The following is a 28,000-nucleotide window of genomic DNA, read 5'->3' as shown; positions in this document are numbered from 1 at the left end:
ACTTTACAACATCGAATCTTACTATCTTCTCTACTAATAGGTTCCACATTTTTTGAAGTTCTTTTCTTGTTCTTTATGAAAGTTAAAATTTTTCTTCTCAGATATCTTGTACATTTATTATTTAAGGTATTATAATTATTTTAGATTTTCTAATGCTTTCTATAGATTTACTAATAATATTTCCCATTTCATTTTTTTGCCCCCAAGAAACCTTTTACTTAAGGAATACAAACTTCATGCATTTCAGAAATCCAGTGATAGGAATATAGTGATTCTTCTCACCATACCCACCTTCCCACCCACTCTCCCACCCCTCCTACTCCTGCTCCCATTCCCAGTTCCATTGTCCACTAAGATCCATTTTCCATTAACTTTATACACAGAAGATCAACTGTATATAAGTAAAGAGTTCAATAATTTGCAAGGAAAACAAACAAACAAAACACACACAAAAAAAATCCCTGTTCCTTGACATTAGAGACAAGCACCGTTCAAAGTCATTGCATCTTGATGTTAATTTCACTTTTTTTTTTTTTGAAACGTAATTAACTTTAAAGAAGCATCCAAGAATGATACATGTTTTAGGAACACTTAGACATAGTTATAATACAACTCTTTGAGGACAGAAGTCCTGAATGGGAAGTTAGTGCACTGTGAATCTTGTTGTCAATTTAACAATTAACACCCTTACGTATGATGTCAGTGATCACCAGAGGCTCTTGACATGAGCTGCCAAGGCTATGGAAGCCTTTTGAATCAAAAAACTCCATCAGTACCTAGACAAAGCCATAAGTGAAGTAGAAGTTCTCTCTTCCCTTCAGAGAAAAGTACCTCCTTCTCTGATGACCACTTCTTTCCCCTGGGGTCTCACCTACCGAGGTCCTTCATGTAGGACATTTTTTGTCACAGTGTCTTGGCTTTCCATACCTGAAATGCTCTTGTGGGCTTTTCAGCCCAACCAGAATGCCTTAAGGGCTGATTCTGAGGTCAGTGTGCTATTTAAACGATTGTCATTCTGTGAGTCTGCTGTGTAGGCCGCTTCCCATGTTGAAGCATTCCCTCCTTTTTAACACTCAAGATGGTATTTTTACCACCCAGCTTAAGGGGATTTGGAGTCTCATGGCAAGTTTTTAAACTGTACCATTAGGATTAAGTCCATAGGAATGTGTGCAGAACTATACAGCTTTACAAAGTTCATAAACTTCATAATTACAACTCTAGGCACATGGTGATTCTTATCGCCATGCTCACCCTCCCACCCACACTCCCAACCCCTCATCCTCCTCCCTTTCTTTTTCTACTTTTATTTTTTACTGAGATCTATTTTCAATCGACTTTATACACATATGACTAACTCTAAGTTAAGTAAGAGTTCAACAATTAGCATAAACTGTTCCTCAACAGGCAAGACAAAGGCTGGTCAAGTAATTGCTTCTCAATGTGTCAATTTCACTTCTACAGATTGCCTTTTAGGTGCTCTATTAGTTATCACAGGTCAAGGAGGGGAACATATGGTATTTATCCCTTTTCCAAGAAATCTTTGCTGTGTCAATGTCTTGCAGGGTTTCCCCACTGTTCTCTAATAATTTAAGGGTATCAGGTTGTAGATTTAGGTCTTTAATCCATTTTGAATAGATTTTTGTGTAAGGTATAAGATAGGGGTCTTGCTTCATACTTCTGCACATGGAAATCCAGTTTTCCCAGAACCATTTGTTGAAGAGACTGTCCTTGCTCCAGGAATTGATTTTAGCTCCTTTGTCAAATATAAATTGATTGTAGATGCTTGTATTAATTTCTGGTGTTTCTATTCTATTCCATTGGTCTACCCATCTGTTTGTGTACCAATAACAGGGTGCTTTGGTTATAACTGCCCTGTAGTATGTCTTTTTTTTTTTTTTTTTTTTTACAGGCAGAGTGGATAGTGAGAGAGAGAGACAGAAAGGTCTTCCTTCGGTGTTTTCAAAGCCTTGCAGTCTCAGTGTTTTCACAGTCCTGGCACACAGTGTCCCACAGTCAGGAGCACCCAGCCCCCGACAGTTCTCTCCACCAGACTCAGGAGTCTCCACTTGGCTTTTTGCTGGGCACGGACATGAGCTGGCCAAGACACTGTTACTTATTTCCAAAATATCGCTTGTTACAGGACGCCATTGCAGGGTGATCAGGGAGAGAGAAACATGTCCCCCCTTCTTCTCCTCTAGTTTGGCAAGTACACTATCCCCCACAGGGCTCCAAGCTGGATTCCCTCCAGGCTTTTCCTGCGGCTTTATTGCCAGTAGCTTGGGCTGCCAGTCTGGTCTCACCTCATCCTCCAAGGCTGGTGCAGAAGCTCGAAGCTGCTTGGGTCCTGATTTGTGTGTGTTCACACCCTCCACATAGGGCTGATTTACCCCTTCAACCTGCATGGAGTTTCCTCTACCATTTTCTCCCTAAGTCTTCCCTGAGACTGCACTCTCTCCACTTTTTTTTTTTTTTTAACTATCTTCTCCTAGACTACAGTGGTAAGCTCCCTCCCTACTCTACCCATCTTCATTCAATACCTCTGTCTCCCCTTACATTTTATCATTAATTGTTGCTAAAGTCTAGAAAAGTTATTGATTTTTGTGTTCGTCTTTTGGTTAGTCAGATATCTGGTTCTGTAATATTGTGGATTTAACTCCCTTGTATTTTGGATGTAGATCATCATATCAACTCACCTACTAAGAATTTTATTTTGATATCTGCACTTTAAATTTATATAATTTTTCTATTTAAATTTTAATTCATTCCTGCTTTATGTGCCTTTAGTAGACAGCTTAGTAGTTATACATGTTTTGGGTGTTGGCTTTCTAAAGTTTTGTTTCCTCATGAAGTGCCTCTTAACTGTTTTCAGTGGAATCTCACTTTTATTTATTTATTTTTATTTTTATTTTTGACAGGCAGAGTGGACAGTGAGAGAGAGAGACAGAGAGAAAGGTCTTCCTTTTGGCCCTTGGTTCACCCTCCAATGGCCGCCGCAGCCGGCGCTCTTCGGCCGGTGTACCATGCTGATCCGATGGCAGGAGCCAGGTACTTATCCTGGTCTCCCATGGGGTGCAGGGCCCAAGTACTTGGGCCATCCTCCACTGCACTCCCGAGACACAGCAGAGAGCTGGCCTGGAAGAGGGGCAACTGGGACAGAATCCGGTGCCCCGACCAGGACTAGAACCCGGTGTGCCGGCACCGCAAGGTGGAGGATTAGCCTAGTGAGCCGTGGCGCCGGCCGGAATCTCACTTTTAAAATCCCAATAGATTTTTATTTTTAAAGGTGAAGATGGGCCTGTGTACTAAAGCTACCCTCTTGCTGAGATGAGGAAGCTGAAGAAGTCAGCTGACTTGCTCAATAGCATAAAGTTAGTGAATGACAGAGTCAGAATCTGACTCAGTCCAGACTTGACTTCTCCATGAAGTCAAATACATGCTATGCACATCTAAGTATGTTCTCAGATGACATTTTTTCCAGCCAATTTCTACTAGAATTTACTAATGAAAAAGAAAATTAAATTCATACATGTATTTATTTTGCTACTTTTCATAACTTTTTCTTATATATATGGTGATAAAAAGGCAAAATATAAACACATATTAGAACAAACAATGTCTGAAAATCTACATGGCCAACTGTCACATAAGTAAATTAACTTCACTTGGAAGACTGTCTTATCTCCTTAAGAGCAAAGTGGGCAGATGAAGTGGGTATAGAGAAAAAGAAAAAAGTACAAACCTCTGAACATAGTAAGGTAAAGATTAAATTTGGCCTCAAAGATCACATGCTCACATTGATGGAATCAGATCAAACTTGGCCATTTGAATGCCATGTGAAAAACAAGGCATTTAGTATCTTAGTTGCATATATAGAATCAGAATTAAGCACCTTGATAAAAGTCAGAAGAATGTACATCGTGATGCTGAGACTAAAGTATAATGCTGGGAAGAAGCTGGTCTGGATTTTTAGCATCTCTCTCTCTCTCTCTCTCTTTAAAGATTTTACTTGTTTATTAGAAAGTCAGAGTTACAGAGAAACAGAGAGAGACATAGCAAGAGACAACTTTTCCATCTGCTAGTTTATTCCCCAAGTGGCCACAGAAGCCAGGGCTGGGTTTGGCCAAAGCCAGGAGTCAGGAGCTTCATCTGGGTCTCCCACATTGGTGACAGGGATGCAAATGTTTGGGCCATCTCCCACTGCTTTCCCAAGAGCATTACCAGGGAGTTGGATCAAAGTCAATTGTTACATCAACAACAGGAGTCACTGTGCACTTACTCCCCATGCAGGATCTCTGTCCTTAATGTGTTGTACTATGCGAATTAATGGTAAAACTAGTATTCAAGCAGTACTTTATACTTTGCGTGTCTGTGTGGGTGCAAATGTTGAAATCTTTACTCAGTATATACTAAGTTGATCTTCTGTATATAAAGATACTTAAAAATGAATCTTAATGAAGAATGGGATGGGAGAGGGAGAGGAGATGGGATAGTTTGTGGGTGGGAGGGTGGTTATGGGGGGAAAACCACTATAATGTGAAAGTTGTACTTTCAAAATTTATATTTATTAAATAAAAGTTTGAAAAAAAATTTTAAAAATGGAGCAGCCAGGACATAAACAGGCATCCATATGGGATGTCAGCGTCACAAGGGGTGGTTTTTACCTGCCATGCCACAGTACCAGCCCCAATCTTCTCATTTCTTCTAAGAATTTCCTGGACACCTACCCCATTGTCTGTTCAAGTGAGAAACTCTTACTGTTAACCTATGAACATCTAAATGGTGAAAATTGCCTGCCAATCTGGCAATGAAAAATACATGATGTATTTGAGGACTCCTGGGACAAGAAAACTGATAAGAGTTCTCGACTTCTTTCCCATAAGCAACCAATATTTTAAAGCTATTAACGCAGAAGCTGGGCATTCAAAGACAGTTCATTTATCTTCCAGTAGCTGGCCAGGGTGCCAGGCCTTGCAGTCAGGCTCTGAAAAATGGGCCTTAGCTCACTCTCTATTGCTGAACAGCTGCTCCTTCCCCAAAGTTTTAATCAGATTCCCTAAGCATTACTTGCCTCGGTAAGGCAGAGCCCATATAAAACCTGCAATAAGCCTGCCATGCAAATTCATTATAAAGCCCAAGTAATATGAACAGATTATATTCTGTAGGCCAAAAGAAAGCTTTTAATTTAGACCAAAATTATGATTGCATATTGATTTGGCCTCTCATTCTCTGGAAAATTTTTTCTTGGGAAATAATTCAGAATTGATCACTTGAAAGAAAAGGCATTTTCTTGATTGTTCAGAATGAGAAGTCAGGCTTGGGGCATTCAGAAGAAAATATGCCTTAGGATGAAAATCCTTAACCCAGAGCTCCTGAAATTATTTATAGAGCTTTGTTTTTTTTGTTTAGATGCACTCTTTCTCCCTCTGAGAGTGGGAGCCATGGCTTTCTTCATAGTTTAACAGAACTTTATGGAATGTTAGAAAAAGTTTAGCAGGCAATGTTTTAGATCATGTTGTTGCTACAAGTTGGTCTGGCAACCTTTGGCAATCTTTCCTCATGAGACCAAAATTATGGTTCGTTTCCATAGAGAGTTCTGTTATGATACCCTGGCTGTCAGTAGGCACAGTCTTGTGAATGTAGGTCACTGGTCATAACAGAGAGGAGGGGGAACAACTATCACTTCATAACCAGACATTAAAAGATGTCGGGTCAAGACAAATGGCATTCCTGTATTATGACAAAAGTACAATGTATCAATCACAAGAGGAGTTGGTTAGTCATGAATGAATCAAGAAGCCTCACAGAATCTGACACTAGAAGTCACCATATCAGCTTTATACAGTGGGAAGAGAACCAGATTTAGTTTTCTTAACCAAATTTTAAGTAACCGTCAGTATGGAGTCAAGGGGTGGTAGCCAAACATGTCAAAACTCTAAATCCCATTGGAGAAACAACACCTTTTGTGTGAAGGATGAAGATAAATATCCGACATATCAATCTACCCTCGTTCCATCCCGGTAATCATCACACAGCCCTCTGGGTATTATTTGCTTTTTTATGCAGGCTTGCCTACAGGAAAGAATGCTTTTATCATATGATCTTTGGGGTACTTGAAATCCCAATGACAGTAATTTCCTGTGGTGAATTAATAAAGTGGATGCTGATTATGATTCAGCTTCCTGAGTAGCTTGACGACAGAGAGAAAATGAGCTGCTCGTTCCAGCATGGGTAGCCTGATTCTTGGGTCAGAAATGTCTTGTGTTTATTATATCAGCACTACTGTCTCATGTGCACTTTGCTTAGTACAAATCACTCTCTAGGACATGAATGGTCCTTTGGGCCCAGATGAGAGAATACCCATGTGGCTTTCCAACCTGGAGAGATAACGTTTCAAACAAGAGGCTAAAATGAATAAGGAGCTCCTATATCTTAGTGGTTTCTTACAGTGGAAGACGGAACTACCTCGTCCAACAAACTGGTTTGTTGCCTATCAGCCCAAAGTTACTTGTGTGCATAAAGAACAATTTTAAAATCATCTCTATTATACAGCATATCAGTAACCGGTGTGATAGGAAACGCTCCCTGCTTACCACCTTTGCAGGTCATCTTTCCCTAGGAATTGGACAGAAATGAACAGGTGAATTCTTCTTGTGAACCATAAATCCAAATATGGGGGAAGGTGAGGTAATTACACTAGAGGATCAGAAACTATGCAGATCAAGGGGAGGATGGGGCACAGCCTAGACCAGAGCTGATGAGGTCCAAGGCTGGAGATACCAGAGCAACAGAGTAGAGAGCCTAAACTTCTGCAGAGAGAAATGGATGGGCACCAAGTAGAAGACCTTGGCACACACTGAAATTGTTAAAGACTACCTGCAGTTTCACAGCAGGTATAGACTGGTTTCAGCATTTCTATACTGAATTATTTTTTAAATACATTTATTGTTTTCAGCATTATTCTTTTTTTTTAAAGATTGATTTATTCATTTACTTGAAAAGCAGAGCAACAGAGAGAGGAAGCAGGAAAGAGATCTTCTATTTGCTGGTTCACTCATCAAATGGCTCCAACAGCCAAGTCTGGTCAAGGCCAAAGCCAGGGTTCAGGTACCCCATCCAGGTCTTCCACATGGGTAGCAGGAGCCCAAGTACTTGGCTTCAACATCTCCTGTCTTCCCCGGTGCATTAGAAGGGAGCTGTATCCAAAGTGGAGCAGCCAATACTGGAATCAGCACTCTGATATGGAATGCTGGTATTACAAGCGGCGGCTTAGCCCTCTGAGCCTCAATGTGGGAATCTCTATACCAGACTGAAAAGGATTATCTATTGTCAGACTCTTTTAAATCCTTGATGAAGGTGGCTACTTGAGTGGCATTCAGGTTGCTTTAATGAACAGGGTTTTTGCTTTATCCACTTCATCCATACACATGATCTCTCCCACCATGACCATTCAGTGCCCTACATCTTTGAATACTGCAGTGAATCACAAAGTAAATGGGTCTCTCTTATTTTGTCTCCCACCCAATTAATCACCATCATCATCTGTCGCTCCCCCAGTCACGGAGGAACGACACAGGACCCTGCGCTGTTCTTTTGTCTGCTCGGCCCTTCCCGGGTTTGCTGCTGGTTCTTCCCGGGTTGGCTGCCGACCCTTCCACCTCCGTGGAAGGGCGGCTCCCCCTGCCACTTTCCCCACTTCCGCGGGGGGCTCTCTCAGGGGCTGCTCAGATGTTATCTGGATGTTCCCTTTAGATGTTCCTGGTGCATGTTGTCTCTCTCCTCCTTTATAGTCCTCTTCCACCAATCCCAACTCTGCTACCCACACGCCGAGCACGCTGCTCTCCTCCAATCAGGAGCAAGATCAGCTCCTGCAGCTTGTCAAGTTGGTGAGAGGCAGCTGTGTAGAAGTTGTTTACTCCTCTCCCAGCGCCATATTGTGGGAGAGCAGATGCATAGAATAAGTCTTAATTCCAGTAACTTAGTCTAGTCTGAGTTGCTCCCCACAATCATCATTATTATTCTTCCTTACAGTTCTTCCTTACCAGTTTCTTGGCTCAACATTTCTTGCTTCTCATTTCTTTCTGAGTTTAATTTCTCATTTTTACTCAATTGCATCCTTTGGCAAGCTATCATTGATCTATGAGTGGTAAACCGTCTATCTGTATTTCACTCTTATCCTCAAATGAGCTTTTAGTTTCATATAGGACCTAGACTGTCAGTTATTTCCCCACAATACTTTGGTCATAATACTTCTCTGTCCTCTGGTAGCTATTGTTGCAATTCAAATAGTCAGTGCATATAATCTTCATTTGACCTAATCTATCTTTCTTCTCTGGTTGCTATTAGGATTTTGACCTCATCTTTGATTGATCTCAGAGTTAATCAAATGTTTGTCTTGTTTCCTTCAGCACATTCCAGATGTTTTTATCTTCTGTTCCCCCTGATGGAATCCCAATCACTTGTGATCTGGTTCTATCTAATTCATGAATTTCTGTTTTTTTTTTTTTCAAATAAACTCATTGCAATTAAAAAAGCAGAACAAAACCAAACCAAAGAACCCTAAATTTATCCAACTCAATACAAGAAGATATCTTAATTTCTCTCCTTAATTTTGAAAAATTATCACCCCTTGAAACACTGCAACAAATAAACTTTAATTTCTCCACTTGAAACCTTTAAATTTATTCTGGATATTTTCATGCTATTCTTCATGTCTCTTAACATTTTTTATCTGTGCTGCAGTCAGGGTCATTTGCCAACTTTATTCTTTGTTTCACCATTTGGTTTGATATGACATTTATGGCATCATTTAGTTTTTAATGTCAATATTTGCATTTCTCATTTTGCAAAGTTTCTTTCTACTATACTATTTTTCCTTATTTTTTTCTGCTTTTCCACTTAACATCTATAGTCATTTTCAGTATGCTCATTTTATAGCTTTTCTCAGATTTTTGTAATCCTGGGTTTAGTTACTTAAGGTCCTTGTTCTGATTCACTTTTGTTTTGCTTATCTCCTGGCTTTCTTTCATGGTGCAGTTATTTTCCTTTGTGACCTGAACATTTTTATTGTGAATTCATTTTCAGGAAGAATTTTTTTTTCCTGTGGGATTTCCATGTGCCTGAGTGTGAAAGTATCACTTTAGAACAGTTTTTGCTGTATTTGGAAGAAGGAGGGGGTAATGTGCAGGGGCAGTTTTGTCAATAGTCCTAAAAACTTTTTATATTAATTTATGGGCTTAAATTTCCTGTTTCACAACCACCCAGGCCAATGTATTTAGCTTCTCAAATTCCAGCTAGTAGGCGAGTTTCCTCACTATTTCTTAAGTCTGTTAAATAGAGTCAATGTGAACAAAGGAGACTTAGACACTCTGAGTTTCATTCAAAGAACTGCATCTGAGCTGTATCACCACGAGTGAGCTTATAGACAGAGCTCTGATTTGCACATGGAAAAGTAATTCCAGCTGCAAAATCCCTGGATCTATAGCTTACAAAAAGTCATGTGACCACCAACAGTGGGAGCTTCCCACTCTTGCTGTGTTTTCTGTTTCTCACACCTAAGGAATTTCCTTTTCTCTCTTGCAAAATCAACTCTATGTTTAGAAAGGAATGTTTGCTGTTTCAATAAAGCATTTCTTTGAAAAATAGTGACCTTGGGCCTATCTACTTCATTTCCATCACCATGTCCTATTGTTTCTTTTCATTCTATTATCATGAAATATGATAGTCACTGTTGCTGAACAAGTCTGTTACACTTGTCAGCCGATCAGTTTCTTCAATTAATAGATTCTGTGCCATTGGCCTCAGGGCTGGGAATATGATTCAGATCTCACCAATCACTGTGTTTAATTGCCTCGGAGTTCCATTGGATTGGCCCTCGGGTGGTCTTCAGACGCAAGTACAGACAGTCAAAGTCCTTTTGACTGATAGGCAAATATTGGGATAATGATGTGTTATGCTGAGGTAAAAATATACATAAAACTGGAGATGCCATTCGTCACCCTCTCCTGCTTCACAGAGTGAGCCATCTATTTGCACTAGGAAAGAATGAGGCCAGCACACAGAGGGAAAGGACCAGGAGAGGAAAAGCAAGAAGAGAGAGCCCTGTTTGAATCCTGGAGCCTGGCTTGTGAAGTCAGCTGAACCAGTTTAATAGGCCAACGAATTACTTTTGCTTAAGCTAATTTGAATTGAGTTCCTGTCACTTAGCTCTGACTCATTCACCAATAAATTAAAGTACGATGGGCTTGAGATAACAAACCATCACTGTGGATTTATTTTATTTATTTATTTTTGGTTGGCCAATTTGTCACACATGACTTGACATGAGCAAAGTAGTTCTAGAAGTCATGGATCTGAGTTCTGAAGCAGCAGCAAGTAAACATCATGTCTATTCTGAGAGACAGGGATGGAGGCAGAGGACAAAGGCATGGTCAAGTCCCAGCAATGTGAACAGGGACCACAAGAGATAGGGTATGGGGGAATGCCAGAGTTCTAGTCAGGAAACAGGAACCAGGCATCAGGAACGAGCAAAAACTCATCCGACAGCAGTAGCAGGCAGGGGTGTGGGAGTAAACACAGACAGTTCTGTCTTAGAGCTGGAATCCAGCTGAGCGCATTTCTTCCCAGCCTCTTTGCAAGATCCCAGCATGGCCTTCCCATTTCTGCCATGTGACGCCACCTGGTGTCTGAAAAATGAAGACAGCACGACACTGACTGCCAGGCCGAGGAGTCCTTAAGTAAAAAGGGTCATACTTTTTCTTTTTTAATTATATATCACACCAGTATCTAGACAGGCCTCAGAATAAATGAGTTTCATGCTGATTATTGGTTTCCAAGGCAAATATCAAAGTGAATTACCTTCAGAAAGATGTGTCAAGATATAAGAAACTTGTTTTAAGTTAAGCAGATTCATGAGAAATATTGTAATATCTGGTTGTGATAACAGTTTCGGTTTATTCCCATCAAAATGAGACACCTTCTGATCACCTCTGTGTTTACGACTAGGGGTCAAATGGAAAAAGAAGTAGATCTAGTGAGGGTAACTAATGAGGCTTTTCAAAGAGTTGGAAGAAGCAGCAGGGAGAATACTAAGCATCCAACCTCTGGAATAGGTTGTAATGAGAGGACTGGTACAAACGCCGAAGGAGTGCGTTCACTCACTCGCTCAGTAGCTGCTGGGGAATCTACCAAGTAATGAGCTGTGTGTGGTGGGGGATGGAGCAGCCTGTGACTCACCTTCAAGGAGTTTGCAGTCTGTTTACATAGTGCCACCAAGAGAAACAATGGGATTTCCCTATGGACATCTTTTTATAGTGAAACCCTGCACAGTTATTTTCTGTGCTGGTTATAGAGCAAGGTTTGGTTGCATCGGAGCTGTTGTTTGGCTGTTTCAGTGAGGAGTTATGGAGGGCAGAGATGGGTGACCGGACCCATCGGATCCATGTCATCAACACCGAGCATAATGTCTGGCAAGGAAGTCCTCAGTACATTTTTGTGGAACGGCTGGATGCTATCTCAAGGTTCCTCTTAGTTCCATGGCTGTTTGAGTTTCTCAGCTAGCCCATTCACTTCCATGGTAAATTTCCCTTAAGATGCATGAGCTGTAAGAAATGTGGCTTTTCAAAACATCACTCACTCTAAGTGTCAAGCATTCACTGGTTCAGGCTTTAAATGACATTTTCTAGTAAGAGCTTCTAAGCAGCATAATGTGCTCCCTTAAAAAGAGAAAATGTGCACGCCATTCCTCCCTCTTTTAATGAACCCTATTGAATTTTATTTTAACTATTTGCATAACAGGGATAAAGGCACCAAGTATCTATTTACTGTCATCCCAGACCCAGCTGTTTAATGAGGTACTTATTTTATCTCCAGGGAAATCTGGAGGCCTTTGTACACTGTGAAATTATTTCAAAAGTAGATGTTTTAGTACAATATTGGCAATATATCTGTTATGCAGATAAGAGGCCAAAAATTTTTGACATTCTCTTTCTGCTCCTTCTTTTCTTAATTTTTTAAAAAACAAAATTTTAACAAGCATAAAAATTGTGTGTATTTACAGGGTACTATGCAATTTTTTGTTACATATACATATTGTATAAGATCCAATCAGGGTAAACACATTTATCTTTTCAAGTATTTTACATTTATTTATAGTGAAAGCATCCTAACTCCTCCCTTGCAGGTTTTTTATGAGAAACAGTACATTCTCTATATTCACTCTAATGTGCAATAGAACCCCAGAACTTCTTATCTCTAGTATAACCTCATACCTATCAATCGATCTTTCCCTAACCATACCTCCCCACTACTTTCTTCTCTTTCATGGGTAGAGAAAAAATTCAGACTTCTCTCTTTGAAATCTGTACTTAAGAGAAGTTTGTCAATGGGGATTCTCGGGGCCAGAGCTGACCATAACTAATTTATTTCATATTTATATATATGAAATATATATATGCCATATTTATGCCAAAAGAAGGAAACAGAAATCATCCCTGATTTCATATAACACTTTGTGTACATATAAATTATACAGACTTCTCTATAAAATATATACAGTAAATATCCAATAATATAAATTAATTTATTCTAATAGTAATATATAACACAATATATTATAACTATATGTGGAGGGACTTCAAAAAGTTCATGGAGTCCATCAACTGAAGACTGGATACAGAAATTATGGGATATGTATACAACAGAATACTACACAGCACTAAAAAATGAAATCCTGTTGTTTGCAACCAGATAGATGCAATTGGAAAACATCATTCTGAGTGAAATAACTCAGTCCCAAGAAGACAAATATTGTATGTACTCCATGATCTGTGGTAACTAATAGATTCCTTAAAAGGTAATCTATAGAAGTGAAATTGACACTTTGAGATGCAATGATTTTGAACAGCCCTTGTCTCAACTGTTGAGGACAGGTTTTTTGTTTTTGTTCATACTATTTGTTGGACTCTTTACTGAGTGTAGGGTTAATCTTATGTGTACACAGTTAATTGAAAATAGATCTTTGTAAAAAATAAGAATGGGAATAAGAGAGAGAGGAGGAAGAAGGGTAGGAGTACAGGTGGGAGGGAGGGTAAGTTGGGAAGAATCACTTTGTTCCTAAATTTGTATATGTGAAATGCATGAAATTTGTATACCTTAAATAAAAGGTTGTTAGGTAAAAAAAATTCATGGAAAAGTTAAATTAAAATGTAGGTTTGCTCTGGTATAAAAATTTGAAAACCATGCATCATTTTTCATAAGCATGCAGTTTCCACAGACTTTCTGAAGATCTCTCATATGCATGGAGTTTGGAAATTTTGTGCACCCATATAAACTTATCTTTAATTTCATTTTCCATGAATTTTTTAAGCATGCTCACATACACACACAGATTTGACTGATTTTTTAAACCAAATTAGATCTCACTATATATCAAATTTTCTTAATATTTATTCAATATATTTACTATATAATAATTTTGTACTTACTCGAAAACACATTGTGATTATCTTTTCATATCCATATTTTACAGCATTGTAAAAATGACTACATATAGTTCCATGCTATTACTGTATTATAATTTTCTCAACCAATGAGTAACCACTGTGCACAACTGCTAGGAGACACTGTTCCCTGAATTATTTCTTAGCATAAATTTCTAAGAATAAAATTGCTGGATCAAATTCTAGCAACTCTTAGTAAATACAGAAATGATAAATTGTTTTTGTAAAAATTTTATCACTCATATCTTTTGGATATCATACAGTAGGGCTCCCATTTCCTAACCCTTGTCTTACCCCAAGCATAATTATTTTTATGGGTTTATGGGTTCAGATATTTGAAAGATTAGAAAGTGATACATTTTGGGGGGTTTTATTTGCTTTCTCTCATTATTAGTGAAGTTGATCCTATCTAGTGGAGATACTGCCATTTATGCTTCTTTTATCCATTGTCTATTTATGTCTTTGCCCATTTTCTATTATATTTACCTTTAATTATTTGTCTTTGATGGTGAGAGTTATAGCAGCAGATCACACTTAATGTTCTCTGAGTGCTACTGGCCAGACTCAGGTCTAGGTGTTAACCCCACCAACGTTACTATGACCATCCACTACTTTATGATAAGGGTGGTTAAGGCACAGTGAGGCTAAGTAATGTATCCAAGGAGATACAGCAGTAAATCTGATATAGTAAGGATATTAACAATTCATTGTGTCTATTATAAATGTCATTAACCTATAAACATATGAGTTTAAAATACTCTCTTCAGTTTTTTCATTGAAGTTTTGGTTTGCATACACTTCCATTTCTTGATTTATCAACTGCACACATTATCTAGGGAATTTTAGTTAACTTTTTTATTACTTTCCCTCTCCTCTCTTCTTGTCAAAAAATAAGTGGCTTTTCTTTTATAGCTTCCATTTTTGATATCTTATTCACCAGACTCAAGTTACTTAAATAAATATAATCCAAAGTATTAAAAAAAATCCACACAGTATGAAAAGATATAAAATAGAGGGTTAAATGATGTTTTCTCATTTTGCCTAAATCATTGTCCCACATAGCAAAATAATCTGCTTTTTAACCATTTGTGATTTTATTTATCCTGATGATTGCCCTATGACTCTTTTTATAAGTTTTATTAATTAATTTATTTATTTATTGGAAAGTCAGAATGATAGAGAGGGAGAGAGAGAAAGAGAGGAAGAGGGAGGGAGGGAGAGACAGAGAGAGACTCAGAGAGAGAGAGAGAGAGAGAGAGAGAGATTGAACTTCATCTGCTGTTTTCACTCCCCAGTGCCTGCACCTGGGAGACCTGAACGCCTTCTGGAAACCTAAACCCTTTCTGCTGCCTCCCAGGTGCTTTAGCAGGAAGCTGGCTAGGGAGCAGAGGCAGAACTCAATCCCAGACATGGCAATAAGGAATACAGGCATCCAAAGCAGCACCTTAACTGCTGTCCCCCAGTGTTGGCCCCAACCCTGTGGCTCTTGATATTACACATACACCTCAGTTTCTTGATTTACCAACTCCACAGAGTATCTATTGCTTTCTTAACATGACAGAGAATTTTAGTTAACTTATTTCTTACTTTATTTCTCCTTCTTCTAACTTGAGTGTTATCAGTTTTGGTGTGAGTACATTTATAATTTCAAGTAATACACTTCAACTGCTATTTCTTGACTTAATCAACTTTAGACAGTATGTCTTAACTAAGTGGTTCATTCCTAATGGGGGAAATCACACGTAAAAATGGTTATTCTCTATATTCTTTAGATCATTAAATGCCATATTTATGAAGGAATGTTTCACCAGAAGTAGCTTTGACTTCAATCATTTTAATGAAACCAGAGAGATCTATGTAAGAGGAATGAAAGATATTGATATAAATTGTATTTATACTTATACAGTACAGACTATATGTATTATAGAGATTACAGAGAGTTTTCAACCAAATTACCTTATTTGCTTCTCAGAATCATTCTTAATGGATATAGAATAATTATTTTTACATTTTATAGATAAGAAAGCAATTATAGAAAGCTTATAATCATATAAAATTCCTGCAGTGGTCACCGAGGTTTTGTTTTGCTGTGCTTTTACCTAGCACCCACTTCTCCTTTCTCATGGCAATATTACGCCAGCTATAATTCTGCCTTCCCTCATCTCAGCTCATGTGCTTCAAAATGCAGCTTATTATTCTCTCTGGAACTCATTGGAGCATGGGACTAAGGCCTGCGCCAGTAAGTGTAGCCTACCACCTTGGCCATGTTGATTACTTCCAAACAGGTCTACAACAACTGCATCAGAATCAAAAAGGTTTACTAAATTCAGGATAGGAATGGTGGGAAAAGATTCTTGCTCTATTTTCCTGAAGCAGGAAATGGCCCTGAGAGAGGTTGGCAGCCATCTTGTGACCAGAAGGGAATGAACCAGGAAGCAGGTCAGTGAGGAAAGCAAGAGCCCTCTCATTTCACCTGCCCAGTTAAATCAGTTAACACAGATTCCATTTTTGTTCATCACAGTTTGGGTTGGTTTCCTGCCAACTATTATAATTGCACAGCTACTTAATGTCAATCCTGACATCAGATTTTTTGACTTCTAACCTCAGCTTTTTTCTATTCTACAGTGCTGCCTCTTAAATTAATGCTTTTGTTCAGGATTCAAAACACACACCCCACAAGAGTTCTTTAACGTGTATTTTGCCTTCCTTCAAAGCCTATGAAGCAACCTGTAGAAATTCAGTCCCATCAAATAGAATTCATTTGTGAACTAATATGCATCCATGTTTGGGAAGACATTTCTTGTATACTATAAATAAGAGTCTGGGTCATAGACAAGCTAATGTCAAAACTTTGGTGTGAAAAAAAGTTACTATTATTTTAGGTCAAGCAACTCTGTTTTTTTAATCATGGGCACATGATGTAGCATCCGTCACCCATTGCTATGTAAAGCTGTACTCATTAAATTCAATTCTAAAGTAATCATCTACAAATCAGAATACCTTTAGCCTGATGGAAAGCTTTGGTGGACAGACAGTTCAGACCCAAGACATCAAGACATCACTCAACAGAGCTGATTTGCTTCTTAGATTAGCAAAGGAAAGCTGCTTTCTTTTAAAATGTGGCTAAATTCTAGAGCATGACATTGTCATAACATTGGTAACTAAAAATGCTAAAACTGAATAGGATGATTCTTAAGCAAGAGAATTTGCTGGCAGAAGATGGGAGGGTAAATGAAAGTGTGTGGCCTTCCAACAGGGTTCCTCTGAAGCATTGCCAAGGGCCAAAATCTCAATGATTTGGGTTTTGGTTTGTGGTCACCCAAAACCTGGCATTTGACTTGCTGCAGTTTCAGATACCCAAGACCAACTGCAGTCCAAAAGATATTAATAGAAAATTCTAGAAATAAACTATTCAAATGTTTTATATAACTTCTACTATAGTATTTTATTATGGTTGTTCTATTTTATTATTGCTGGTTTTTTACTATGCCTAACTTATAAATGAAATTTGATGATATGTTTGTATATATGAGTGGTCTTCAAAAGTTCACAATGAATATTATGAAAAAAACCCATGCATGGATGTCAAAATTTTGTGACAAAATATCTTTTTTTTAACAAGGTGTAATTTTTCTTTTTTTGACAAAATATTTTTTAATTCCATTTTTCTACAAAATTTAAAATTATCAGGTGGGAAAAAAGAGTCCATATGGGTCTTGGTCCAATCTGGTTTCAGGGATGCACTGGGGTGGGGGGAGGTCAAGGAACATACCTCTCGTGAAAACTTGAGACTAGTATATATCTCATTTCACATCAAAATGTATAACTTGTCTTCTCCATGATTCAAGGATAGTTCTATCACTATTCTTTTTTTTTTTTTTTTTTTGGACAGGCAGAGTGGACAGTGAGAGAGAGAGAGAGAGAGAGAGAGAGAAAGAGCAGAGAGAAAGGTCTTCCTTTGCCGTTGGTTCACCCTTCAACGACCACCACACGAATTGCGCTGATCCGAAGCCAGGAGCCAGGTGCTTCTCCTGGTCTCCCATGGGGTGCAGGGCCCAAGCACTTGGGCCATCCTCCCCTGCACTCCCAGGCCATAGCAGAGAGCTGGCCTGGAAGAGGGGCAACCGGGACAGAATCCGGCGCCCTGACTGGGACTAGAACCCAGTGTTCCGGCGCCGCAGGTGGAGGATTAGCCTATTGAGCTGCGGCGCTGGCCTCTATCACTATTCTTGAACTTCAAAACCACACAAAGGTGAAACTATGAAAGGGAAAAAACCAGAGTGCTTCCTTTGTTCTTTTAATACATACTTTAAGTTCACAGACTTTGCTTTCAGAACATTACTATCTAGAAAGGCAAATACACATGTAAACCTTGTATGTGTGCTATGCTGTGCTGGAGACAGATGATGGAGGCAAACACAATGGTGAAGCAGGACGCAGCCTGCAGGCTGGTGGCTCCCAAGAAAAGGAGACAGGTAAGAATTTAACAACTTGGTTAGCTAGAGCCAGACACTGCCGAGAGCAATCCAGCAGGAATAAGCTTTGTGCAAAAGCATAGAGGTACCACCTGTCAGGTTTAGTGGAAAGAGAAAAAAAAGTGGAGAGACAAGTGTGTGAACTTTCAGTATGAAAGTGACAGAAAATCTTTATTTGATACATACGTTGGACTCTCCTAAGAGCATCAGAACGTAGTGGGAAGAGTGTGGGGATGGGGCAGTACAAAGAGAAGACACGTGTGTGTGTGCAAGAAGATGCAGAGATGATTACGTGTGCTGTAAACTAAGGTTCAGAAGCAAGTGAGAAGGAAAATATGGGAAGCAAACAAACCAGAGACACTTGTGCATGGAGGAGGAAGTGGTAAGTGACGGATAGCTTTGGTGGACAGATAGTTTGGACCCCAGACATAGTAAGTACATATCACTCAATAGAGCTGATGGGAGGGGCTGGTGGGGCTCAAGTGCACCATGTGAAAAAAAGAGCCTGTAGATTCCAGTGTATAGGCTTTTGGGAGTCCAAGCTCTTCCTTAGGATTAACTTCATTTGAAATTGGAATTCACTGGGGTCATTGCACAATCCTGGAATTGCCAAAGCTTGGGAGCACAAAGATTTCAGTTAGAATAGCATATAATCCATGTCTAGAAATAAAGAGATCTGGCCAGACTGTGAAGCACATTGTATGATTAAGACATTCTTAAGACGTGAGTAGAGGAGTAGGAGAGGCATTGCCAGCAATAACCATGTACTGACTGGGACAGACATGAAATAAATGCTTTCAAATGCCCTCCAGGCTTGGTGCTCAATGGCATCAACCCTCCTCCTTAGAGTCTGTATTTTCAGTGGAAAACTGCTGTGAATGGTGATGCCAGAAGCAGAAAGGCCAATCCTTCCCTCGATTGAAGCTGCACGATTCTTTCCCAAGCTCATTTGCACTTTAGTGGTTTTGCTTTGCTTGGCCTTTTACAGCTTGGCAGCTCAGGAAGTAAAAATGAGGGATTCAGCAGATTTAAAAAAAATTAGTTCAAGTGTTCCTTTAATGCTAATATTTCTTGGACAAGGATTCCTGATGTTCTAATTAATTGTTCTTGGTGTTTCTTGAAAAGCATCTTTTAGCATTTGTGAATTTGCCTATGACTTTTGCTCTTAATTTGCACTTGCTGATATTTCCCTTTAATGCTAGAAAGACACTTCTCTGTGGCCAGGTGAAATATCAGTACTTTTGGAGACTCAAACTTGAAAGTTGCTGAGATCAGTGGCAAATTTGGGGTGGTAGCCTTCAAAAATGTCAGCTAGTTGTAAAACACAAAGAAAAGAGTAGAACTGCTCTGTTGTTTTTGACTTCCCTCTGTGTGATCTGACTTTTAAAAATCCTTTGTTACTTCACAATATATTTTCAACTGCATTTGAAGTAATTAACACCCTAAATAGAATCCTGTGGTCCCATTAAATTATCAGACCGTTACTTTCCTTTTGGCTATCTGACAACTGCCCAAAATGTTGATCTTAATCTAAAACCAAGAAGAGACCTTTGACATAGTGAAAGCCACCGAAGTGGCATTTATTAAATATAAATGGTGAGTGTCTAAAGGAGAGGTGAGGAAAGAGCACTGGTTCTCATTCCTAAAAGAAAATTCTTCCAGCATGAAGGGAAATTACATTGGCTCTTGAAGCTCCATCAATTTCATTTGGCATAGAATGGCTTAAAGATGTGTGCATTCTTACAAAGCATTACATTTGTATTCAGAAATAAAAAGAGTATTCTGACCCTCAGCTTCTAGTTCCGGTCTGCCAAACTCACTGTACATATAGGGGTTTCTCTCAGTCTATTATCTGGAAAGTGACTTGTATAGGGGAAAAATTAAATAATATTTATTTGAAACGAAGAAATCTCATTTCTATGCATTTGAGAAGCTTCAGTGCATCAGTTAAAAATACGCACTGAGAAGAAAACATGCTACCCTCTGGGTAGCATCTTCTAATAAGCTGGAAATAGGAAAAAACATTCATAGTATTAGAAATTAGGCACCTAATGAATTGTGCCCATTATTGGAGATTTTCTGTGATAACAATTCCTTAAAAGCTAGTAATTGCCTATGTCTCGATGACAGAAGAGAAAACATAGCATTAAAGTCATCAGAAATGATCTCCCAGTGGAGGCATGACTCACTTGGTTAAAGAAACACAGGCCAAGTGCTGGTACTTACTAGGTGAGTACGATGGCCACTGCATCATTCAACACACTCTCCCCAAACAGGAGTGTGTACAGGTCCGGGTCAACGTGCAGTTCATGGAAAATGGCCAGCACCGTCACTAGGGAGACACACACGCAAATACACGGAGTTAGTGGAGACACAGCCGTGGCGTTTTCTTTGGTTTTAGCCGCTTGGTGAAAGTATTAACTAGGGGCCTATTTTTCTCAAATCCGCCACTTATAACAACACTGGATCTTTATTCATAAATCATCTGATCATGCCGCTCCCCTAACTAGAGAACTCTCTGTGCCCTTCACTGCTTATAGAGAAAGTGTGAGCTCCTTGATACAAGTTTTCTATGACCGACACTTGGCTTACCTTCAACAACATCACTGCCTGCCCTCTTTGCTGCTTTCCACAAGCCACAGAGAACTCGCACTCGCCGTAGCTTCCCAAAGACACCACACACTTTCCCAAATACTGTTGCCTTTTGATGAGTATTGTTGCAATAGCCTACTCCCGTAAGGAAAAGGAGGTCAGCACCTGGTTTTCACCCTCCCCTGATTTCATACGCATCGAGGAAGATAGATCCAATGACCCTAAGAGGGAGACCCCAGTGCCTGTTCCTGGCAGCCTGCTCTGTGGTTACTCAGTGCCTTGTATTTTTATGAGGCTTTGTGAGTACATCAAGACAGTAAGTAATCACACAGTGATTATCTGTGTTCATCAAAACTACTCAGTGTCTTGATATCTGAAAGTTATGCAAAGTGTGAACAGCAATCATTAAGAAAATGATCCATTGAATTGATTACCAAGGAGAAAAGAGGGTGGTTGAAAATAATCCTGATGATATAAAGTTTTAAGGAAGTATGGAGAGTGCCACTTCTTTGTGTTCTTTCCTGTTTCATGGACTGTGAAGTTAGTAACTGCGTTGTATGAGAGTGCTATGGAAAAAAAGCTGGAAGGTAAGTTGAGTTTAAGTTTTTCTAAGTGTTATCAGGAAGTCTGGAGCATGTCTTGCACAATGGGGAGTCATGGAAGAGCTTTAAGAAGAGGGCTAGCACAATCCATTTGTACTTTGAAAATGGAGCTTGGACAGCAGGCCAGAGGGCAGAGGCAGGCTTTTGCTGGAGGCTTTCCCAATAGTCTCTATAAGAGTCGAGTTGCTCCAGGACACGGGATTCAGGCCCTTGACCTCCTGCTCATCCTTAGCCTGGAGTTCTGATAGGTCAACCACCACAGTGCTGGCTACTTCACTATTCATTGCTTCTCATTTTGTTTGTGTGTCACTACCCTCAGCATTAAGGCTGCAACATAGTAAGCCTTTAATGGGGAAAGAATAGGACTTAATGTCAATGAAGGTGGAGCAGAATAGACAGCACCCCCAAGATCCTGGGGTGGGGAATTGGTGGGCCTGGTTGCTTAAGGGCATCAAGGAATGACTCTGGATTTTGATCTACTGATACAACATGGTAGTTATAATTAATAACTACACACACTTGAGAATTGCTAAGAGTAGATTTTAAGTATTATTCTCACTACAAGTAAATGATCAGCATGTGAGGTCATGTATATATTAATTAGCCTGATTTATCCATTCCACAATGTATGCATATTTCAAAACATCATGTTGAATGCCATAAATACAAATAATTTTTATTTGTCAATTAAAACTATAAACATTTTTTAAAAAGAAGATACTGCAAGAATTAAAAAAAAGAGAAAGAAATGAAATGTCCTGAACTGGCAGGACAATTTGCCAGATCCCATTTTACCAGGCATAGAATCAATTTTATTATTCTGGCTGAATAGGTCTTATAAATCATATGAAGTAAAATGATAGAGATCTACTCCCTTCTAGCATGTGGCTGTTAACTTCTGACACAACCCTTGGCCTTCGCAACTAAGGGTGGGAGGTGGGTCGGAAGCACTTCTGCTAAGCTCTTTCTCCTTTCTGGGTAGAGTCAAGACACTGCATCCCTGGGGGAGGTGGGGGTGTGCATTTGGTGTAGTGGTTAAGTTGCCACTTGAGACACTTGCACCCCATAGAGGAGTGCCTGTGCTTGAGTATGGCTCCTTCTGCCAATGTGCACCCTGGGAAGCAGCACATGGTGACTCAAGAACTTGGATCCCTGCCCCCTACATGGGAGACCTGGATGAAGTTCCAGACTCCTGACTTTGACCTAGGCCTTGGCTGTTGCAGGCATTTCGACAGTGAACTAGCAGATGGAAGAGCTCTCTCTCTCTCTCTCTCTCTCTCGCTCTCTCTCTCTCTCTCCCTCTGCCTTTAAAATGAAATGAAGACCGGTGCTGTGGCTCACTAGGCTAATCCTCTGCCTGCAGCACCAGCACACGGGATTCTAGTCCCGCTCGGGGTGCCGGATTCTGTCCCGGTTGCCCCTCTTCCAGGCCAGCTCTCTGCTGTGGCCAGGGAGTGCAGTGAAGGATGGCCCAAGTGCTTGGGCCCTGCACCCCATGGGAGACCAGGAAAAGCACCTGGCTCCTGGCTTCGGATCAGCACGGTGCGCCGGCCGCAGCGCACCGGCCGCGGCGGCCATTGGAGGGTGAACCAACGGCAAAGGAAAACCTTTCTCTCTGTCTCTCTCTCTCTCACTGTCCACTCTGCCTGTCAAAAAAACAAACAAATAAATAAATAAATGAAATGAAATGAAATGAAAAAAAATCAGAAAAAATATTTAGACCCCCACCAAGGTTTCAATGGGGGGGTAGTTAATAGCATTTCTCTTTTGGTGCACTCTTGTGAAATAAAAGTAAAATTATTCGTTTAAAAATATTTATTTGTGTAAGAGGCAGAGAGAGACTGGATATGAGAGAGAGAGAGCGAGAGCAAGAGAGAGAGCGAGCTGTCCACTGGTTTACTCCCCAAAGATCTGAAACAGCCAAGGTTGGACCAGGGTGTAAGTTGGGAGTCAGAAACTTACTTCAGGTTGCTCATATGAGTGTCAGGAACTCAACTACTTGAGCCATCACCTTTGTCTCCCAGGGTCTGCATTAGCAGGAAGCTGGAGCCGTGAGGGAGAAATGGGTATTAAAACCAGACACTTTAATATAGGACAGAGGCAACTTAACTTCCAGTCCAAAAGCAACCCCACCACACAGTAAGGTTATTCTATAGTGGAACATTATGACATGGCAGCACTATTCCTGATTTTAAGCTCTGTAGATGTTTATTTGTACCTTTTTTGCTTTGCAGATGACTTGGAGGTCTCCTAGCTCATGGCCAGGGATGTACAGTCTTGGCTTCTTTCTCTGCTTGTCCCCTTATAGCATCCATTCTGCCTTATGGGAATGGACTGCATTTTTTATAACAAGAACTCTTTGCCCTTGAGACGAAAGGCTATTATATGAATATCCAGTTTTGTTCAAAAACTATTCTGACATTCCCACGATGCCTTTGAACAAAGAACTGAACTTCATTTCATAAACGATATCCCACACAAAAGAAAAAGCTATTACTGTGCACATTCCTATCTACTCTGTGAAGACATGGAATAGCTTAGAAATAAAGCCAGGCAGTGTACCCTACAAGAGGGAATATTTTGCCAGGACCACAAACGAGTCGAATAGGTGAGTCAGGAAATTAGCCTCCCACTCTGCTGCTGAGCTTGGAGCTTTTAGAAAACTCATTTCATTAGCTCGCTGGCAGGGCTCAATCTCACACATGATGTCCAAGACCCTCTTGTGGCACCTTCCCTGGAGACAGTCTCTTGGATCAGCTGTGGACATGCTCAAGCCAGCTCTGTCCACACCTTGTTGGTTTTTAAGAGCAGCCCTGGCCCAAGACTGGGCTAAAAAGTAATGCTTGTTTAGATGAGCCTTCTTTGTGGTAGTGTAGGTGAATATTCTAGACGCCATGTGGACAGGAAGAGGAAAAAACCCAATCCGATTTCTTACACCCACCTCTCATTTTATCAGGGGATTGATCACTTTTACCTTTATCATCCTTTCGTTTTGCTCATCTCTTAGTGAAGTTTCTAACACTTCCTTTGTGACTTGGAGTTCCTTCTCCTCTCTACACCCTCTTCTCGTCTGATTTTGCAGCTTGAGAAAAATCTACTTTGTCACCTAAATTAGTAACCAGGGATACAAGCACACATGAGCTTATACTGACACATGACCTTATACCCCCCACACACCCCTCCTTCTAGGTAAGGGTGGTAGAACAGTATGATAATTGAGTAACCAAGAAATGCCTCTGAATCAATCATTGGATATCTCTGAGAAAACGGTTCTAGAAGCCAAATAGTTCCAAATGGCGGGGGTTGGGGGGGAGTGAGGGAGGAGTCAGTGTGTGGACTGCACCTCTGAGAAGCTGGTGGTAAGGGATGGAGAGAGTAAAAGCAGTTACTATGGGGAATGGAGGCCAAGGGAGCCTCTGCAGCTTGCACAGAATAGAGAGACGCTGAAAACCTGGGACCCTGCTGCAGCAAGGTGTGGGGAAGGCGGAGGGCAACGGAGGGGCAGGAGGGACGTTGTCTTCACCATAAAGCAAGATCACCCCAGAGTCAGGGGAACCACGCATTCGGTAAGGTGAGAGAAGGGCTGAAAATGTGCAGCACTTTTGCTGGTAGGAAGGGTCAAGCCTCGGCAGGCGCCGCGGCTCACTAGGCTAATCCTCCACCTAGCAGTGCCGGCACACCGGGTTCTAGTTCCGGTCGGGGCGCCGGATTCTGTCCCGGTTGCCCCTCTTCCAGGCCAGCTCTCTGCTGTGGCCAGGGAGTGCAGTGGAGGATGGCCCAGGTGCTTGGGCCCTGCACCCCATGGGAGACCAGGAAAAGCACCTGGCTCCTGGCTCCTGCCATCGGATCAGTGTGGTGCACCGGCCACGGCAGCCATTGGAGAGTGAACCAACGGCAAAGGAAGACCTTTCTCTCTGTCTCTCTCTCTCACTGTCCACTCTGCCTGTCAAAAAAAAAAAAAAAAGAGTCAAGTCTCCATCTGGTAAGCTCACATAAAGGATAATGTTAAACCTACAAAACAAAACAAAAACCCCAACACTGAAATAGTATATCATCAGACTATGAATTTCGTCCCTACTACAACCATGTTATATCATCAAAACTAATCTTTTCTCATCGTCAAGGTAATAAACATATATGGAGATATAAAACATAAAAAATGATCTTCTGACCCCATCTCAATATATTGACTATTTTTTAAAGATTTTATTTAGTTCTTTATTTGAAAGGCAGAGAGAAGGAGTGAGAGAAGGAGAGAGAGAGAGAGAGAGAGAGAGAGAGAGAGAGAGAGGAGAGATTTTTGATCTGTTGGTTCATTCCCAAATGCCTATAATGGTCAGGGCTAGGCCAGACAAGAACCAGGATCCAGGAGCTTCATCTGGGTCTCCCACATAGACACAGGGGCCCAAGCACGTGGGCCATCTTCTGCTGTTTCCCCATGTGCATTATCAGGGAGTTGGGTAGACAGTGGAGCAGCCAGGACTTGAACTGGTGCCCATATGGGATGCTGGCGTTGTAGGCAGTGGCTTAACCTGCAATACCACAATGCTGCCCTCAATGTGTTGACTGGTAAAAGATGCTTCATGTTTTTTTTAATTTGCCATCTTTTCAACTGGCCACTTCTTGACATTTTTTCAGTAACTTCTAAGTCTTTAGGGTGATTTAGTGACAGCCTCTTCCCTGGAATCTCCATTAACAGCTCTCTGACCCATATTTTCTTCTTGTTTTGCCAAGGATTTAAATTTCAAATGATATTGTAATGTGGCAGTTCTTAGCAACCCAGTACAAGATGTGCCTCGGTCAATGGACAACAAGACACACTAGTTCCTACCCCTGTCATTCTAAGTCATCATTCAGCCTTGTCAAAACACTGGCTCTCCCTGGAGAGTGCTCTCTGTGTTTTTTTGTAGCAGACCAGTATGTTTGACACTTGTCCGTGACACACAGAGAATCAAAACTGTCTCAGGCTCCTGCAGCTGAATCTGTGTCAGGCCTGACAGGTGGAGAACCCTGCTAGTCTCATAATGAGGTAGCATTTTTCTATTTCCATTTTGTAAAAATGTATGTTTGTACCTTGGATGGAGAATGGTGGAGGAAATTATCCTGCAACTTTTCCCACTTTCCTGAAATAGTGTATGTAGTGAGATTTTAGGGTGAAGCTTCCAAAAGCATTGTGGAATAAGGGTATGGGCTGAAATACCGAATTATTTTGAGCCTATCCCTTCTCAGTAAAGACTCAGTGATACAATCAGTGCATAGATGGGTTTTTCCAGTGAAGCTCTGCCCATCATAATCCTAGAAATACAATCAGAAAACCTAACCCTTTTGAACTAGGACAGAGAAACAATTGCAGATCTAGAACACCTAGATGTTGCTTCACTGAGGCCATTCTAAAGTAGATGTTGCATGAAACATCACGAATGACTTAGCCCTAAAACATGGCAATTTTATTTTGACCTTCAATATGATACAACATTTTGGTTCCAAGTTAGTGGTAGGGAAAATACTTTATGCAAACACCCCATTGCAGTCCTTCTCAAGCAGGGTTCCCAGGGAGAAAGAAGATGTAATGTCCCAACAAGATGATTTCCAAGTATGGCCCAGGCACCCCTCTGGGTTCCTGAGACCTATCCAGGAAGATCCTCAAGGTCAATGAAAACATTATTTGTGTTCTTCATTCTTATTCTTTCATTGCACTCAGTAGAATTTTCCAGATGCTATATTATGTATATTAGTGCAACAGATTGAATGCAGAAGCAGGTGTGCAAATCCATCTGTCTTCCACTGTACCACATATTAAAGAGTTTTACAGAAATGTAACACAGTTCTACTCTTCTTGATAATTTTTTGCTTTGGAAAATTATTTTATTTTTCTTTTTTTTAACTTTTATTTAATGAATATAAATTTCCAAAGTACAGCTTATGGATTACAATGGCTTCCCCCCCATAACGTCCCTCCCCCCCGCAACCCTCCCCTTTCCCACTCCCTCTCCCCTTCCATTCACATCAAGATTCATTTTCAATTCTCCTTATATACAGAAGATCAGTTTAGCATACATTAAGTAAAGATTTCAACAGTTTGCTCCCACACAGAAACATAAAGTGAAAAATATTGTTTGAGTACTAGTTATAGCATTAAATCTCAATGTACAGCACACTACAAAGATCCTAGATGAGGAGTAAGTGCACAGTGACTCCTGTTGTTGACTTAACAATTTGACACTCTTGTTTATGGCATCAGTAATCACCCTAGGTTCTTGTCATGAGCTGCCAAGGCTATGGAAGCCCCCTGAGTTCACCAACTCTGATCATATTTAGACAAGGCCATGGTCAAAGTGGAAGTTCTCTCCTCCCTTCAGAGAAAGGTACCTCCTTCTTTGATGACCCGTTCTTTCCACTGGGATCTCACTCGCGGAGATCTTTAATTTAGGTTTTTTTTTTTGTTTGTTTGTTTTTTCCCCCAGAGTGTCTTGGCTTTCCATGCCTGAAATACTCTCATGGGCTTTTCAGCCGGATCCGAATGCCTTAAGGGCTGATTCTGAGGCCAGAGGGCTGTTTAGGACATCTGCCATTCTATGGATCTGCTGTGTATCTCACTTCCCATGTTGGATTGTTCTCTCCCTTTTTGATTCTATCAGCTAGTATTTGCAGACACTATTCTTGTTTATGTGATCCCTTTGGTTCTTAGTCCTATCATTATGATCAATTGTGAACAGAAATTGATCACTGGGACTAGTGAGATGGCATTGGTACATGCCACCTTGATGGGATTGAATTGGAATCCCCTGGTATGTTTCTAACTCTACCGTTTGAGGTAAGTCAGCTTGAGCATGTC

At 40.4% G+C, this 28,000-nt stretch overlaps 1 protein-coding gene across 1 annotated transcript in view; it reads right to left on the bottom strand.

The window, feature by feature from the left end:
- Positions 1 to 28,000, bottom strand: part of SLC9A9 (solute carrier family 9 member A9) — a 612,515-nt gene that overhangs the window by 400,376 nt on the left and 184,139 nt on the right. The window contains exon 6 of the mRNA XM_002716580.5: positions 20,198 to 20,303. Within this exon, the coding sequence (XP_002716626.2) occupies positions 20,198 to 20,303 (106 nt within the window). The remainder of the gene's footprint in view (positions 1 to 20,197; positions 20,304 to 28,000) is intronic.

This window comes from Oryctolagus cuniculus, chromosome 4 (genome assembly GCF_964237555.1).
Source record: "Oryctolagus cuniculus chromosome 4, mOryCun1.1, whole genome shotgun sequence".
Classification (NCBI taxonomy): Eukaryota; Metazoa; Chordata; class Mammalia; order Lagomorpha; family Leporidae; genus Oryctolagus; species Oryctolagus cuniculus.
This window is presented reverse-complemented; position numbering and strand designations above follow the sequence as displayed.